Source organism: Struthio camelus, chromosome Z (genome assembly GCF_040807025.1).
Source record: "Struthio camelus isolate bStrCam1 chromosome Z, bStrCam1.hap1, whole genome shotgun sequence".
NCBI lineage: Eukaryota > Metazoa > Chordata > Aves > Struthioniformes > Struthionidae > Struthio > Struthio camelus.
Genome location: NC_090982.1, coordinates 78,011,808 through 78,029,796, shown reverse-complemented (window position 1 = coordinate 78,029,796; position 17,989 = coordinate 78,011,808). Strand labels below are relative to the sequence as shown.

Below are 17,989 nucleotides of genomic sequence, written 5' to 3'. Positions count from 1 at the left end.
CAGCATCATCCAGGATGCATCGTCCTGGATGCCCAGGGCAGCTGCATCCTTCCAGCCCGCATCTGATCACTATGCAAACAAGCAGGAGGCCCCAAACGGGGCTGCATCCGGGCAGCTGGATTGCCAGGGGTCCGCCAGGCAGTGCGAGTACCAGGGCAGAAGGCAATGTGACCCCTGAAACTTCGAAAGCCCTGAGGGCTCCAGTCCTGGCTGCCTTGGAGAGAGTGGGGCTGTGCATCTGCGCCCCCCCCCCCCCCCGCACCGGGTGTCCGGCTGCAGCACCGATAGCCCCCAGGGTGCTGGGCTGAGCGGCAGGGAAGGGGTCTGGTGCACCAGTTCGGCTGCTAGGAAATGGGTTCAAAGGCCACTGGCGGGCACCAAGCAGGGCAGGGAGCAGAGCCAGGAGCTGGCCTGCAGCTGCCAGGCAAACCCCACAGCTCAGCACCGGCCGCACTCCCCAAGGCCTCTCTCCTGCCCCACACTGGGCACCATCCCCAGCACCCCTGGGGCTTGCTGAGCTCCAACGTATCCCCCTAGGACCCACATCCTGGGCCCGGAGGACACAGCGGCTCCCCTCCAGCCTCCTGCCCCAGCCAGCACAGCCTGGCCCGCTGCCAGCACGGCCGTGGCGCTGCGCGCACCCGGGGGCTGGCCAGGCAGGGCTGGCGCTCCTCCTCGCCGTTGCTTTTCCAGGAACGGCTGCACTCAGCCGCAGGCCTGCCAGGTCAGGATGCTCCCTGGAGAGGCACTTAAAGCTTTCCCAGCCTCCCAGCACGGTCCTCCTCCACCGCCTCCCCCTTTGCCCAGTCCTCTGGGGCCAGGACTTGTCTGCGGAGATGCTTGTCTCTGGCCCTGTTTGCAGCTCACCTCCCCTTTCTCCAGCCCCCTGCCCACACGTGCATCCTGGCACCTCTCCATCACAGTCACCAGGCCGAATAAAGCAGCACGTCGCTCACCCTAAAGGGGAGCATCCTCAGGGAAAGATTCAGCAAAGTGAGGTACCCTGGGCCAGGGCTGGGGAACCGGAGGCTCCCTGCAAGGCTCCTGCAGGGCGCGGAGCGAGGCAGGACAGCACGGCCAGCGGCAAGAAGAAAGCAGACAAGTGCTGCCTAGAGCCTAGCTTCTTCGCACCTCTCCGCCCAGAGGGGAAGAGGGCTGTGGGCTAGCTGAGTCCCCGTGCAACACCCTGTCCGACGCCTCCCAGCCCCTTGCTGGTGGGTGGCGTGAGTTGCAGACGGTCTCAGCACACTCATGGCTGAGATCTGGGGGAGTAGGAAGGCTCTGTAACAGTGGCAGCCTGCAGCTAATCCAAGACATGGCGGGGGCCAAGCTCAACCCCTGCAGGTCTAGGTCTCCTGCTCGGCGCTCAGGCATCTTGCTCTAACCTTCAGCATGAACCCCAGGCCTGACTGCAAGCTGCTCCTGGGAGGGCTCAGTTGCACCCTAAGTCTCCCCAGCTCTGACAGCTCTGAAACGGCAATGCACAGCCCCCTTGGCCAGCTGTGCCCCATCCTGCGAGGGTGCCAGTGGGGCTGAGTGTCCATCCCTGCCTGGCGTGCGGCAGCCAGGGCTGTATATCGTGAGGACATCCCACCTGCAAAGAGATGCTTTAGGGCTGCACCTCCAGCATGAGGCAGAAGACTTCCCCCGCCCTCTTCAGCCCAGCATCCTCCCTCCAGCCCCGTCACCCCCCTCACATCTCCGCAGGGTCCCCAGCCCGTGGGCCTGGGCAGCAGAGCAGTAAAGGCCACCCCAGGCTCGATCCGCTTGCGATTCCCTGCTAGGTTTCAAAGGGAGCCCTGTCCCCCGCGGCGCCGGGACAGCCGAAAGCCCTGGCGCTGCATCGCACCGGGCGCCCTGGGCTGCATTTCGCCAGGAGCATCCTGCTGCACGAGGACCGGTGGGCGGCGGGTTAAAGCGGCTGCAGGCAGCCTGCGGCCGGGCGCTGGGTCCGGGGAAGACCCCGCGGGGCGGCAGGGGGCACCTTGCCTGCCTCGCTGCTGCACGGGGGCAGCCCCGGCTCGGCAGTCCTTGAGGTCGTCTCCGAGAGAGACAGCGGGGCCCCGGGGGCTGCGGGAAACGCAGGGAAAGCTGTTCTTGGTATCTCCCAGCCAACGTCAGACTGGGTTGAAAAAAAAAAAAAATGCTTCGTCTCAGCGAGCTGTTTAACACGGCTCAGGCAGCAATTGGTACAGGGACAGCAAAGCAGGCTGCATCTGCTCAGCCCCAGTCACAAGCTCCCCGCTCCCCCCGTGTGTGTGCGCGCGTGTGTGTGTGCGCGAGTGCGCGCCTGTGTGTGTGTGTGTGCGTGCGCGCGCACTAGCTAGGCACAGGCATCTGCTCCCAGCATCTCGCCGTCGCCTGCATCCTTCAGCGGCGAGAGCGCGGCTCCGGCTCCGCGGCTAGCGGCCTCGCCTCTCCGTCACCCCGAGCGGGGATGCGGTGAGCGCGGGTGAAGAGGAGGCGGCGGGAGCGGCGGCCGCGATGGGCAGCGCGCCGGCGGCTCTCTAGGGCACCCGCGCTCCCCGAGCCGGACCCTCACCCTGGTAAGTGGCTTCGCCCGGTGCGTGGGGTAGGGGGGTCAGCCGCCCTTCGCGATACCCACGGGTGGGTGGCCGTGCCGGCGCCGTGGAGGGGGGCTCGGGCTCCTGGGTTGCGGTGCCCGGGAGGGGGGAGGTGGACGGGGTTGGGAAGGTGCTGCTGATCCTGCCCGGGGTGCTGGGGAGGGAGACGAAGCGGGGAGCAGGGCGGGAGCTGCGCGTGCTGCAGGGGAAGGCACGCTGCTGTCATGGCATTTTCATCCCGCTCCGGGAGACGGACACGCGCGACACACCTATACAACCCGCCACGGCGCGGCAGGACGGACAGCCTGAGCCGGGCGGGTGAGCGGCCCTCGGCTCGGCGTCCTGGGAGAGGGAACGCGGCAGACCCCCGGCCGGCGGACGGGGAGGGTGCAGCCAGCCGCAGAGCCCCGCTGCAGCCGGGTCACCTCCCAGCGGCAGCGCCCTGGCCCCGGCGCTGCCCGCGAGATGGGGACGCGGCGGTGCCGCGCAATCCCTGGGCATCCCCTCTGGATACAACCCTCCCCGCAGGCCCCCCGCCGCGCCCCCTCCATCACCCAGCGCCCGGCCCCCCTCCTGCCCCACTGCCACCCAGCCCTGCCGCCGCTGTCCCCCGCTGCCAGGGCTGCCGTGGGGAGGCAGAGCCAGCATGGGCCAGGGGAGCCAGGCGCCTCCTCGCCGCCAGCCTGGGTCCCGCTCCGGCCCCGCGAGGATGGGCAAGGAGGGCACCAGCACCCAGCCCGCTGCTTGCGCTAGGCCCAGGACCCGTTTGCCCTCGTTTTGCTCCCCTGGCTCTGCGCCGAGGACACGCGGTGGGGCAGGCAGGGGGGCCCCAGCGTGTATGCTGCACCCCGAGCTATCTGTGTTGCTGCCCGGCACCACAACAGCCCACGGCCTCCGTAACACGGCCGTCCCGCACCCACAGCCACAGCCACCCACATTGCACCCACAGCTGCTCCAGCAACCCGCCCTGCACCCATAACTGCTGCAAAGAGCCACCCTGCACCCCTAACCACTGCAACAGCCCATCCTGCACCCATAACTGCTGCAAAAGCCTACCCCGCACCCAGAGCCTCCACAACCACCTGCCCTGCAGCCACAGCCGCAGCAACAGCCTGGCCTGCGCCCACAACCGCTGCAAAAACCCACTGTGTACCCATAACCACTGCAAAAACCTACCCTGCACCCACAGTCACTGCAACAGCCTGTCCCACACCCACAGCCACTGCAAAAACCCGCTGTGCACCCATAACCACGGCAAAAACCTACCCTGCGCCCACAGCCGCTGCAACAACCCACCCTGCACACCCAGCCAGGCCATAACACCTGTCTGCACTCATGGCCAAAGCACAGCCCCACACCTACAGCCGAACCATTACACACCCACCCCACACGCAGCCGCTGCAACACCCATCCCACTCCTGCAGCCGCCGTGCCCCATCCGCGCCGTGCCCACAGCCGCTGCAACACCCCCGCCGGCATGTGCAGCCGCCACAACAGCCGCACCCCGCGCACCCGCCCGATGCCCCGTGACGCCCCCCCCCCTGCCCAAACCAAGCCACGGGAGCCGTGTGTGCCCCGTGCTTCCCCCCTGCCCTGTCCTCCCAGCATCTGGATGCTCCAGCTGATTTTCTAGTCTCGCGGGAGCTGAGCATCGGGGAAAATCCCGGGTGAGCCGAGCCGAGCCGAGCCACGCCGGCGTTCCCCTCCGTCCTCTTCTCCTGGCGAACGCAGGTGTGACGCCTCCTTGGCAGCCAGGGCAGCGCGTCGTCGGGCCCCGGCGGTGCTGGGGGGGGGCATGGGGTACGCACGCACGGGGTAAGGGCATGTGTGATGGGGAGAGGAGCAGGGGCACCGGGGCTGGCGCCCTGGTTTCCTGCGTCGCTTGCTTGCACCGCTGCGCACCGCGGCTCAGCCCCGCTGCAGCGGGGCAGGGAGAGCTGCAGGGCAGGACGGGGCAGCGGGTGCTGCAGAGCCCGGGGACCGCACCGGGTTTGAGCATCCTGCCTTGCCAGCACCAGCCCCACCCCGCCGGTGCCCCTATTTCCCCCACCGAGGCAGGGCACCCCCCCACCACTCCCACAGTCCCGGCATTTCCTCCTGAGGTGTCTCTGTGCCTCGGTTTCCCCATGCAGAGAGCTCCTAGGGGCTGGGAAAGATGGGTCCATTAGCGCTAGGATGATGAAGCAGACTAAGTGCTTTTTAAGTCGGTGTTTTGCTCCAGGGCTGAAGTAAGGAGGAGCATTTCCCCATCAGAAGACCAGGGAGAAGCGGTGCTGCCCCGGGGGACGGAGACGGGAGTGCAGCGGGCCAGGGGAAGGCAAGGTTGGGGAAGGCCGGGGTGGGGGGGCGGGAGGTGAGAAGACGCCCCAGACCCGCTGCGACAGCCCCCTGCACTGGCAGGGCTCAGCAGGGGTTTGGAGACAGCTCCAGCCCATGCCCAGATTTAGCTCCTTGGCATGGGCGACCTAAAAATAGGCCTCGCATTTGCAGCAAGAAACAAGGTCGAGGCCATGGCACCTCATGCCACGGTGAGCTGGGTGGTGGCACCGGATCCCGGACTGCCACCACGCCAGAGCCAGGCGCCAGGCAGGGTGGCCGCAAATAGCAACGGTGACACCTTCTTTTGTCCCGCTTGGGGACGCAGGAGCCGCTTGGCCACTGCAGCTGGCAGGATGCGGCCAATGCACGGACAGCAGGTATCCGGGCCGCTACCGTGCCTCTGGCTCGGCACCGCCACTGCTCCCTGGGACCCCAGAGCCAGTGGCAGGAGCCAGGAGTCCTGAGCCAGCGCCAGGCTCTGCGTGGGGGTGATGTCTCCCCCCCGTGCATGGCAAACATGCCAGTCAGGACATGGTGGAAGGGGAGGCTGGCACGGCCTGGAGAGAGCAGAGCAGGTTCAGGGGCATCTGGGGAGCCCTGGGCCTACGGGGAAGCAGCAGGGTCTGGCTGGGGAAAGGAGAGGGAGATCCAGGTGAGGCCTTGCAGCCCCTAGATGTGGGGGGCTTCCATGCCAGGGCAATAAGGAGGGGCAAAGAGGGCTGAGGAGGGGCAGGCAGAGGAGCGGGGACCAGGGTCCAGCTGCACAGCGCTAGCAGGGCCAGCGAGGCCAGCAGAGCTGAGAACAGGCACAAGCTGTGACAGGAGTGTGAAGACATCTAGACTCGATGCAGGGCACATAGCGGCTGGCGGCACTGGCTGTAGCAGGACGTACTGAGGGCAGCCTTGGGAGGGGACAGTCACCAGGGACTGGAGGCACGGAGACGGGCTGGGCTCCTCCAGCAGTGGCACCGGGCAGCGGCACGTCCGCGCCGCAAACACGGGCTGCTCTGCACCGGCGGGACCGTGGGGCATGCGTGTGGCCACGCTCGGCATGCCTGGGGGCCCTCAGTGATGCAGGGATCTGCCAAGGCCGCGCCGGGGGGGTTCTCCCTACCGCACTCCCGCCTCGGTGGCTTGCAGGCAGAGCTGCAACGCTGCCCCGAGCGAGAGCCGATCCTGCCCGCAGCCCACTGGTGTCCTGAGCAGCCCGGGCAGGGGGGTGGTAGGCGCTACAAGGAGGCAGAGACACCCAGGGCGTCTTGCCCTGCTGCCAGCACAGCAGCAGAGATGCTGGCGCTGTGGCTCGTGCGTGTGCCTCCCGGCTCTTCCCCGCTGCCACCTTTGCAAAACCCCGGGCAGCTCTGGAGGTCAGTGGGTGCCCAGGTCAGTGGGTGCCCACACCTGCGCAGGCAGGAACGTCCCCCCGTGCCGCGCCTGCAGGCCGCCGAGACCCGCGGGCGCAGCTCTCTGGGTGCACACAGACATGTGTGCACCGCGCTGCGCACAGGATGGGGCACACGTGTTGCGCGCCGGGCTCCACGTGTGCGGACGTGTGTGCAGATGGCCCCCCTGGGCGGCAGCGGCGGCGGGGGGGCTGGGAAGTCACATGCGTGTGCTCGCAGCGGTGTTTGGGTTGGCACGTGCGCGCGCGTGTCTGCGCGCATGCACGCCAATCGAGCCAGCATGCGCGCCTGGGGGACGGACAGCACGGTGCTGACGCGGGAGGCAACCAGGCGAGAGAGCACGAGCGCACGGCTCTGCACCTGCAAGGAGGTGTCGGGGCCGCTGCGCGTTACGTGGCCGTTTCGGCGCGTGGGGAAGCCGGGGTGTCTGCGTGTCTTTCCATGTGGCTTGGACATTTGCATGCGTGGGCGCTGCACGGGGCTGTGTTTGCCCATCCGGGAGGGCTTGGCAAACTCTCAACAGCCATCGCTGGCCATTAAAACTCCCAGATCGGCTGCTTTAGGGATGACTGCAGGCCTGCGGGCTGCCGCCTGCCAGCAAGCACGCTCTGCTCGGCGTCGCGGATGTGGGGTAGCTGTAATTACCGCGCCGAGGCTCCCTGCCACAGCAGTGCCTGCAGCGCTGCGTAGTCCTGCGGCCACGAAACCCCGGCGAGTGCGCGTGTGCTGCTAATTATCCTGCTACCTGGGGACTTCCCATGCTTTGGCACGTTGGCCAGGCTGGAGGGGCCAGGAGATCGCTGCTCTGATGTCCCCTCTCTCACAGCCACCGAATGCCACCTGCTTGGCCCTGGCCACGGGCTGGGAGCCCCTCTTGGCTGCAGCATCTTCCACAAAGCAACCTCAGATGGGCACGGGGCAGCGCTGTGCCCCCCATCACTAGAAAGCAAACCCTTCTTCTCTCCAGCTTCAGCCCTTCTCTAACCCAAGATCACGCCTACCCACACTGAGACACAGCCCAGCCTGCTATTGCTGCTGCCATCGCTCTCCATTTTACCTCAAATACATCTCGGCCCTGCACCCAAAGGCCCCTTCTCTTCCCCCAAGACGCCCCCGGGCCCAGGCACCGCTCCCCTTCCACCCCAGCATCTTCACAGCTCCCCCCCCGGCTGGCGCAGCCTCCCCACCTGGCTGCTTGCTGCGAGCCAGCCCCGACCCACGTTTCAGCGAGGGATGCAGGATGCCTAGCAGGCAGAGCAGTGACACAGACACACACACACACACACACACACACACGAGCTTGTGAGGAGGACAGAGAGAGACTAGGGAGTGAGGAGAGATTTGGGGAGGGTAAGAGACCACCAGCGCCAGCCCATGTACACTGTGGCCCTGGGCAGAGCTGCTGTGAGGATGGCCCCCTCACCCCTGGCTGGCCACAGAGGTGTTTCTCCAAGGGAGAAAGGGGATGCAAGCAGAGGGGCAGGGTTACAGCAGGGCCCAGGACCCCAGCCCTTTGGGATTTACCAGTCTAGTGCAGGAAGGACCTGGAAGCATTTCTTGTTATGCTGGAGTCTCCAGAGCAAGGATCTGGTAGGCAGGGTGCTCCAGACCTGCTCCCTGCTTGCTATCCCCCCGCACCAAAACACTCAGACCCTCCATGGCCAGATCTCTCCGGGCAGTTTGGCACTATCCACCTGCAGCCAGCCCAATTCCTTGTGTCCCCATGGGTGATCCCAGCGCACCGGCCTGCCAAGGACCCCCTGTTTCTCCCTGCCCTGAGCTGCTCCCAGCCAGGGGACACAGCTCGCTGCTGCAGGAGCGGGGACCTGCCCTGCACCCCAAGGCATTAGCAGTTGACTCTTCCCTCCTCCTCGCAGAGCCATGGGGGTGTTGATGTCAAGGCGGCAGACGGTGGAGAAGGTGCAGAAAGTCAGCTTGGCGGTGTCAGCCTTTAAAGACGGGCTGCGAGATCAGCCGTCGACACGGCGACGAGCAGAGGCCGAGGGTACGCGCCGGGGGACACTGGAACAGACAGTGCAAGAGGGAGAGGACGAGGCACCTGCAGGGCCCTCCCAGCCAGAGGAGAGCAGCACCAGCAAGGCAGCATGGGAACGGCTGCGGGACGGCCGGGGAGTGGAGCCGGAGGAGTTCGACCGGGCCAACAGGTTCACGCCACCCGCCTTCATCCGGCCTACGCGGGAGCTGCACGATGACGAGCCGCCGGACATCAGCCTGGAGCAACGGGAGCAGGCAAGCACCCAGTGCCAGCTCCAGCCGGAGCACAGCAACGGGCAAGAGGGACAAGGCCAGGGTGGACGTGTGCAGGGGAGAGCAGACATGGCAGCCCAGGGGATCTGCAAGTGTCCCTAGCACCCACCAGGCAGTGACAGCCTGCCTGGGCACAGAGAAGCTCCTCTGAGCAGTGCAGCATGGCCAGGCTCTCCTGGCCCGGAGATGGCTCAGCAGAGCAGGATCCATGACGCAGGAGCGTTCCTTCTCCTGGGGCAGGACCTGGCAGCTGGGAAGGCAGGAGGTGCCATTCAGAGAGGAAGGTGCAACTGGGGTTTAGCCCTGGCCACCCCAGGGTGCCTAGGAGGGGAGGAGAGAGGAGGGGTTAATGCTGGGCACAGACAGCTCCAGCTTCGGGGAAGAGGGAAGAAGCATCTGATCTATAGGCTCGTCCGCACAGCCCAGCCAGCCTACAATCCTACCCATCCCTCCACATCTACAGCCCTACCCATCTCTCCACACGTACAGCCCTACTCATCCATCCATTCATCCACCCACAACAGGCCAACACACCAGCCAACCTACAACCCCACACACCATCCATCCACACCTACAACCCTGAACACTATCCAACCTACAGTCCCACAGCCCAGCCAGCCTTACCCACCCATCCGTCCATCCATTCCTGCCAACCCATCCACCCTCCTCCAGACCAACCCAGCCAGCAAGTCACCTTACTGACCCTTACACCCATCTCCGCCTGAGAGGCACTGCTCCACAGTGCCCTGAGCCCCCCACATTGAGAAGCCAGCCCCTCTGCCCACGCTGCTTTTCTGAGCATCCCCATGGTACTGAGACGGAGCTGCCCACCACTCCCCAGGTACTCAACGATGAGATGTGTGAGATCTGTGAGGTGTGGACAGCTGAGAGCCTCTTCCCCTGCCGCATCTGCAGCCGGGTGTACCACGACGGCTGCTTGCGCCGCATGGGCTACCTGCAGAAGGACAGCGCCGTGGAGGTGACGGAGACTGCGCACACCGAGACAGGCTGGAGCTGCTATTACTGCGTGAGTGCCTGGGGTAGAGGGTGCAGGGCTTCTGCTCTGTGGGTGCAGGGCAGGGCACGGAGGCTGCACTGGAAGCAGTGGGTGCTCCCTGGGGAGCTACGCCCAAAGTAGACACAAGCAGGGTCCCATATCAAGGCTTGGTCCATGGTGATGGGCACCTGCTGCTCCCTGGCTCCTCCTGCAGCCTGTCTTGGCCTGATGGGGAGCTGCCACAGGACAGAGGACACGGACCCTTTGCCACCTCCCCACCTTGGCACCCTCACCTGCAACCAGCCTCCCAGCAACTTGGCAAGAGGCCCTTGGGAGGCAGGGAAACCTTTCCTTCAGGGAAAGCAATGGAGAGTTTGAAGCAGGTCCAGCCAGCAGCTTTCAGACCAAATCTCTCCCCAGGGAGCACCTCCATCTGCCTCCAGGTTGTCCAGGAACTCAGAGAGACCGCTAGGAAATGCCCCTCCATTGCAGGCTCCCCCCTGGGGATTGTCTCCACATCTCCCCTGCTTGGGGTGCAGAGCCCCCTCACCCCCTCTCCTGGGCCTCTCCTCCTCCAGCTGGACCAACATACCACTAGGGCATGGTGACACAATGGGACATGCCACTGGGCACACAAGAAGTTGTGGCAGAGCTGGAACCATATCCAGAGGCAGATGGTGTGAAGCAACTACACTGCAGCACCTCTGGGTGATGCGAACCCATGCTGCCACCTCACGGTGCTACACTCGAGCACCCATCCCTGCAGGCAGCTCTCCCTTCCCAGGCTCAGATGCCCAGAAACCCACCCTGCAATTCAGCTGCGGCTATCTGCCCCGGGACACCATGCTTTGAAACACACAGCCTGGCACAGTGTGTGTGCCTTGTGCATGCCCACATCCACATATGTTCGAACACGTGTGAATGCAGCCATGCACCCACACAAAGCCCACATCCATCCACATGCATGCAAAGAGGATGGCTACCCTTGCACGCTAGTAATAAGCCCACGGGGTAACCTGGGCATAGGGGAGAGCCAGAGGGGCTCAGGGGAACGCCACTCTTGTAGGGATGAGGCAAGGGGAGTGCCCCCACATCCTGATGCTGCAGGAAGGCTGGGTGCTAATGCCTTCCCATGCATTCCTCCCTGCCCCAGGACAACCTCAATCTCCTGCTGACAGAGGAAGAGATGTACAGCCTGATGGAGACCTTGCGGCAGTGCAAGATCATTCCAGGTGCGGACCCTCCCCGTGGCGGGACGGGCTGAGCCCTCGCTCTCCCCTTATGCAGTCCCGGCCCCCGGGCTGAGCCCTGCTGCTCCAGGGTGGAGGTGTTGCTGCTCCCCTGACTGGCAGAAGGTAAAAGCTCTGCTAAAGATGGCAGCCTGTGGGGTCCCCTGTTAGCGCTAGAGGAAGCAGGAAAGGAGGGAAGTAGGGGGAGGGAGATGGAGGGAGAGGGAGTGTGCGTGGTGCTCCCAGGGACCTGGAGAAAGACAAGAGGAGAGAAGCTCTCCCCATAACTTTGAGGCTGGTGGAAGGGATGTCCCGAGTTGCCATGCCTCTGAGAACCACCCTGCTGCATGTCCCTAGCCTCAGGCCAGGCACTGGGCAGCTTCAGACCGCCCAAGAGCCGCTCTCCCCATCCTTTCCCTCGGCAGCGCTCAGAGCCCCATCACTGGGGTCTCCTGAGGTGCAGGTGCTGCTCACCTCTCCGCCTGCCAAGATCCACAGCAGGCTCTCCGGAAGACAGGGTGGTTTGGGGAGGCAGGTCCCATTCCCAGGGCATCACGCAGCACACTGACAAGGCACCTGGCTTGATCCTGCAGAGACTTGCCTGACTCTGGACGACTTCCTGCACTACAAGCACCTGGTGCACAAGCAGCAGTTTGAGCGGCCCATGGGAGAGGCCCAAGAGGAGCGGGCTGCCCTGCAGTTTTCCGCCCTGGACCCCGACAAGAAGGGGCACATCGAGTGGCCAGACTTCCTCTCCCACGAGTCCATCCAGCTGCTGCAGAAACTCCGGCCGCAGGTACTACGATAGCACGCAGGGGTTGGGGGTCAGCTCCCTGCCAAGGGACCAGAAAGGAGCTGGTTGCCAGCAGGTATCAATTGCAAGTCAACCTCGACCCCACAACGGGCTCATGACCCATCAGACAGGTCCCCCAGCCACCAGGTTGGTGGTGGCTTTCTCCATCTGGGGTGTGGGAAGGTGAACAGCTTGGGTATCGGTGGGACTGGAGCTATCCTGTGGTCAGCGGGAGGTTCCCCATGCCCAGGCCCTCTGCCTTGGCGCAAGCGCTCCCCATTCCCCTCTCCACCCCGCAGAACTCCCTGCTGCGGCTGCTGACAGCCAAGGAGCGGGAGAGGGCGCGCGTGGCCTTCCTGGCCCTTGACCAGGACAGTGACGGCTTCATCGGGGAGGGCGAGTGTCACAAGGCCCAGCACTCCTGGTTCCGGAAGCACCAAAAGGAAACGCCATCCTGCAACGTCAGGTAAGGAGACACAGCATCAGGTAAGCAGACACAGGCCCACAGGGGCATCTCTGCCCAGTGCAGCTCAGAAGCGCACCTCCACAGCCTGCTTTTGTGGGTCCTCCTTGCTGGAAAGGGTCCAGCAGAGCTTCAGCAGCCTCACGAGGGCTCAGCACGGGAACAAGCGTCCCTTCTGCCTCTTTAACTCTCCCCGCGGTGTCTCCTCTTCCGTGGCCTGACGCTCTTCCCCTGCACTGCGCACCCTCCTCCCCTGGGCCGTTTGGGGTGGGCACATTGCCGCAGCGGGATCCCTTCTGCCCACAAAGAGCGCTGCCCCGGCTCTTCCCTGCAGCATCAGCCACGTAGGACCCATGTCCGAGAGCAGCCCCGCCAGCAGCGGCAGCAGCAAGAGCCAGGAGAAGACCCTGCTGGCCACGGAGCAGGAGGAGGCCAGGTGAGGCTGGCTCCGGGGCGTCCCGGGCGCTGTGGGGCGCCGGCAGGGCCGCTGAGGCCGCGCCAGGCGCTGGGGCGGAGGCAGGCCGCGCAGGCCGGTGGGCTCTGCCTCTGCCCTGCGCGTTGACGCCCGGGCTGGCGGGGAGGATGCGGAGGCTTAGCGAGAGGCGGCGCTTGGGCGCGGGCAGAGAAGCAATCGCGGGGTGAGCCCGGACGGCGGGCAGCGGAGGGGGGCGCGGGGCCGGGGCGGCGGTTGCTGACGCCGCGGCCGGCCCCGCAGGCCCGTCGACTGGCCCACCTTCCTGCGGGAGAACGTCGCCTACATCCTGGCTGCCCGCCCCAACAGCGCCGCCGTCCACCTGAAGCCGCCGGCGTAGCGCCGCCCCGGCGAGGGCGGCCATGCATGACCCACCCGCCCGCCGGCGCCGCCACGGCGCCATCTTGGCTGGCGGGGTTGGGGGGGGGCTCCCCACCCCACCCTGCCCTGGCCCTCCCGTTGCCACGGCAACCCGTCCCGCACCCCCATTGGCTGAGGTGCAGACGGGCCCCCCCCCCCCACCCCGCCCGCCAACCCCGCGCCGCGCCCCGACACCTGCTGGCAGGACGCCGACTGCCCATTGGCTGGCGGGGAAGCAGCCCTGACATCGTCTTCTCCCAGCCCTGCTCCTGATTGGCTGAGAGAGGTCAGTGCAGGATGGTGGCCCAATGGGTGCTGGGCTCTGATTGGCTGAGGGAGGCCTGAGTGGGGGTAGTCCCTAAGTATCCCAGTCTCTGATTGGTCAGGAGAAAGCAGAGCTGGTTTCTCCAGGCCCCACCAATGGGGGGCAGGGAGTGACCCCACTGCCCCGGGGACTGGGCACAGGGGCTGCCCCGACCCCCCGCGGGGATGGCTCCGGTGTCCGGGGTGGGGGACGCCCCGGGATCCCCCAATCCCCATCTGGGACTGGCTCCGGTGTCCGGGGTGGGGGACGCCTGGGGATCCCCCAATCCCCATCTGGGACCGGCCCCGGTGTGCGGGGTGGGGGATGCCCCAGGATCCCCCCCCAGACCCTGCTGGGACCAGGGTGGGGGACACCCCGGGATCCCCCCCAGACCTTGCTGGGGCCAGGGTGGGGGATGCCCCGGGGATCCCCCAATCCCCATCTGGGACCAACCCCGGTGTCCGGGGTGGGGGACGCCCCGGGATCCCCCAATCCCTATCTGGGACTGGCCCCGGTGTCCGGGGTGGGGGATGCCCCAGGATCCCCCCCCAGACCCTGCTGGGACCAGGGTGGGGGACGCCCCGGGATCCCCCCCAGACCTTGCTGGGGCCAGGGTGGGGGATGCCCCGGGGATCCCCCAATCCCCATCTGGGACCAACCCCGGTGTCCGGGGTGGGGGACGCCCCGGGATCCCCCAATCCCTATCTGGGACTGGCCCCGGTGTCCGGGGTGGGAGATGCCCCTGGATCCCCCCCCAGACCCTGCTGGGACCAGGGTGGGGGACGCCCCGGGATCCCCCCCAGACCTTGCTGGGGCCAGGGTGGGGGATGCCCCGGGGATCCCCCAATCCCCATCTGGGACCAACCCCGGTGTCCGGGGTGGGGGGCGCCCCAGGATCCCCCAATCCCCATCTGGGACCGGCCCCAGTGTCCGGGGTGGGGGACGCCCCGGGATCCCCCAATCCCCATCTGGGACCAGCCCCGGTGTCCGGGGTGGGGGACGCCCCGGGATCCCCCCAACCCCACCATCCCGACAGCAGCGCTGACTGTGGCTCCGTCCCTCCACGTGCCAGGCGAGCAGCCCCACGGGCACCGGGGCTGGCCGCCCGCAGGAGCCCCCACACCGCCCGGTCTGGGAATTTCTGCCATCCCGCTGCCTCAACCAGCCAGAAGCAGCAGCGTGCAAGGGATCAGGGCCAAGCAGGGGGTTACGGGGCGCGGGGTGCTCTGTGCTTCCCCAGAGCTGCCCTACAGTTTTGGGGGCCAGGAGGCAAGCGTGGCGCACAGACCATCCCACCGCCTGGCTGCTCCAAGGGGCAGCTGGTTCCCGGGAGGCTTCGCGCCCCGGCACAAAGCAGGTCTGCACCTGGGGAGTCGTGGGGCTTGTTCGGGGGAGCTGGGGAGGGAGCAGAGCTGAGGGCGGCGCGGTGGGCAGAGCCGGGCGCTCCCCAGGCTGCTGCGTCACCCCCGTCCGCGGGCCTGACTGCGGGCAGCTCTCCCCTCGCCCTGCATTGCCGCCACGCGCCAGCCCCGTCGCTCCCTGCCTGGCGCGCCGCAGGGCGCGCGGGCAGCGGCCCCGCTCGCGCTGATCCTCGCCTCTCCGGAGGCGTTAGCATTCAGCGGCGGGAGGGAGAGGCTCAGCCCGGAGCCCTCGAGGGCCCCTCGTCCCTCCGGCGCAGGGACGGCAGGAGACGTGCTCAGCCGGCGCCCAGAGGACTGGCACCCCTGGGTACCTTGCTCCGTGCACACCAGCGGTGTAGCCGCCCGGGGGGCACGGCCGCAAGCGGCTATCCCCGTCCCCTCCGAGCTGCAGCCCTGCGGCGCTCCCGGCCCATCTCTGCCCTGGACGGGGGGCTTAGCTGGGGGAGCCCGGTGCTCGCAGAGACGGGGTGCGCACCCGCAGGCTGCTCCCAGCCACCAGGGACTTGCCATCTCCGCAGCCTCTCCTCCAACTCCTGAGCCCTGAGCCGGGGGTGCACCGTCCCTGCTCGGCACAGGCCCCCCGCCCCGGGTCGGGGCCTCCCTCCATTTCGAGCTGGGAGCCGATCGCCGAAATTCAGGCCGCATCAGGAGACGCTCCTGTGCCAAACGCCCCGGGGCACCCGTCCCCGCTGCCCTGGCCACGTTTCGCACCGAGCTTGGGGCCTCGCACGGTGCCGGGCCGTGGGGACATCTCAGGTGGCAGGTCTGAGACGGGGCTCGGGTGGGCTGGAGCCAAGAGGTGGCCGGGGCTGCGTGCGTCCTAACGTCAGCTCTGTACCGAGAAGCGTCCATTAAACAGCAGTGTCCAACTCCCCTCTGGCTGCTTTTCTTCCAGGGCGGCACCGCCGCCAGCCTGGCCGGCCGCTCCGGAGCCGCGCAGGGCTACTTCCCAGGGCGTTGCGGGCGCTCCTGCTACCACCCCACCGATGTCTGCTGTGCGGGGGCTCCGGTCCCTGGCCCATCAGGTGGCCTTGGCCTCGGCCTTGTGTCCCCTGAGCCCTGGCCTCCGCTGCAGTCCCCAGGCTCACGGGCAGCAGTCTGGCAGGTTTATTGAATGTGAATGGAGCATCCCCAGCTTGCGGAGGAAACCTCTCCCTTGGCTCTGCAGGAGGCGCAGCCAGGACCCTGCAGGCTCTCACCGGCTCGGCTCCGCACCCTGCAAGATCAGGGTCGCACCCTGAGTTCTTTCGCAGCAGAGCTGGGAGACCCCAAAGGCTGGGGGCACAAAGGGTCCTCGGGAAGAGGCATCTCAGGGACGGGTCCCCATGGCTCCTCCAGGGCTAGCGATATCCACCGAGCATCCAGGAAAAGCTGCGGCTGCTGCTAGTGATGCTGGAGAACCAGGCTGCCAGCAAACCCAGGGTCCTGGGGGGAATGAGGAGGGCTGTTGCAGGGTGAGGGAGGGCAGATGGTGCAAGGAGGCTGCCCTGCTGACTGGCCGTGGCTGTGCCAGGCTGCCGTGGCGCCCGTAGGGTCTCCCAGCACATGAAGATGCTCGTGGTCCTCGCTCGAGTCCCAGTTCTGTGCCTGCTGCTCCTGCCCTGGGCTCCCGGGAGAGACACGCTCGGGAGTGTGTCTCAGGTGTGTAAGGTTCATGCCAGAGGGACTTTTTGCTAAAAGCTGGCCTTTCCATGCTCTTGGCACACTGCAGCTCATGTGACACAGCTCTGCCTAAGGGTGAAGCCCTGGTTTTGTGAGCAGGGTTTCTCTCTGGGGCCGCCCTGCTTAGCTCTAGACCCATCAAGGAGTCCCTTGTTTGCTCTGCAAAGAGAAGACGACCCAGTGCAGGAGATCGAAGCAACCAGATGCAGTTTCCCCTGCGTGAAGCGGGTGGTCCTGTGTAAAACAGTCCCATCAGCAGGTTCCTCGCTCCCTCACACCGAGCAGCGAAAGGCAATGTCCAGGGGAGGCAGCTCCCATCGTCCGCAGGGTTTCTTCAGCCCAGGAGGCTAGCTGATGGCGGGCATACGAGGGGTGTACGAGGGCTGTACAAGGGGTGTGTTTATATATTGGATATTACAGCAGATTCCCACAGCCGCTCTTCCCAAGTCAGAGGGGCTGCTATTGGGGCCAGACCACAGCAGCAGTTTCCAGCTGGTCCCATGCAGAAAATTGAGCCTGGGGAGCAGCGGGAATTTCAGGCCCTGGAAAGACGCGTTAGCTGTTAAAGCTCCTGGAGGAGGAACCCATGCGCCTTGAGGAAAAGGACAGTGACCTGCGGGACGAGGAGCTGGCTGGTAGTTTACGAGCCTAAAGGAAGGGCAGGTGGGAGATGCCGTGCGCTCTGCCAGCGCGCGGGCTGCGCCGGAGAGGCGCTCGCCTGGGGAGATGGTCTTCACTGCTGCTCTTGCTCCAGCTGACGAGAGCTGGGCTGGATGGGGCAGAGCACAGGCTGGTCCTGGGGGCCCTGTGGTGGGAAGCATCCGCTGCCAGCACCCCAAATCCATGCTCTGAGCACCCTGCAGGATCTACAGGTACCTGGGACATGCTCCACTAAAACCAGTTCCCCCAGCTCCCCTGGCCAAGGACCATCCATGTTCAGCAGAGAACAAGCAGGTACTCAGCACTTCTGTGCTGGCGGATGTGGAATGAGCTTGGCAGGTCTCAGACCTGGCGTGTCCACACTGCTGCGCCTGCTGGGCATCCATTCCCACCTCGCTCGGCTGGCCAGGCTCTGCCCTGGCTCCCTGCAGGGCTGAGCACCGGAGGAGCTCACAGCCTTCCTCTTTCCGCCCTGGGAAAACCCTGAAGCAGGCACCCAGGACATGCAGGTCCACCCTGCAAGAGCCTTCACCCAACCCGGCAGGCACTGTGCCATTGCAGCTGTGCTGTGCCCTACACGGATGGGGCAGGGGCTCCCTCAGTGGGGCGCAGGACAAGCGGTGGTGGGTCCAGCAGCCACGTGGAGATGTGGCTCCAGCCCTTCGCCCTGCCGTCCGTCCCTGGGGACGAGGCACAGGCAGCTCTCCTGGCTCCAGCCTCGTTCACCTCGCCCTGCAGCATCCCTGCCAGGGGATGCAGCCGGCTGGTGTCCCTGGAGAGCTGACTAATGAGTGCTGCAGGTGGCCGGGCTGGCTCATGGCCCGCAGGGCTGCCCTGTCACCACCGCCACATTGGCTGCCCGGTCGCGTGCTCGGCTGCAGCTGCACGTCCCCAGCGAGCGCCTGCCGGGGGGCAGAGCTCACGCCGTGTCTCCGCCATGGGCAGAGCAGGGCAGGAAGCGGCAGGGGAACAGGCAGGGGGCTGCTGCAGCATCGCTTAGCTGTCACCCGCCACCACCCTGTGACTGGAGACGCTGGCTGCGCCACAACGCAACGGGGAGTGTGCCCCTGCAGC

General features: G+C 66.3%; 1 protein-coding gene across 1 annotated transcript; it reads left to right on the top strand.

Moving 5' to 3' along the window:
* The first annotated feature begins 2,185 nt into the window (after window positions 1–2,185).
* LOC138064750 (PHD finger protein 24-like) lies at window positions 2,186–15,466 on the top strand. The gene is made up of 8 exons (XM_068928600.1): window positions 2,186–2,546; window positions 8,164–8,536; window positions 9,396–9,581; window positions 10,705–10,783; window positions 11,374–11,576; window positions 11,873–12,039; window positions 12,371–12,472; window positions 12,752–15,466. The coding sequence occupies exons 2-8, from the start codon at window positions 8,168–8,170 to the stop codon at window positions 12,846–12,848; spliced, it is 1,203 nt and encodes a 400-aa protein (XP_068784701.1). The 5' UTR covers window positions 2,186–2,546; window positions 8,164–8,167; the 3' UTR covers window positions 12,849–15,466.
* The last annotated feature ends 2,523 nt before the right edge of the window (window positions 15,467–17,989 follow it).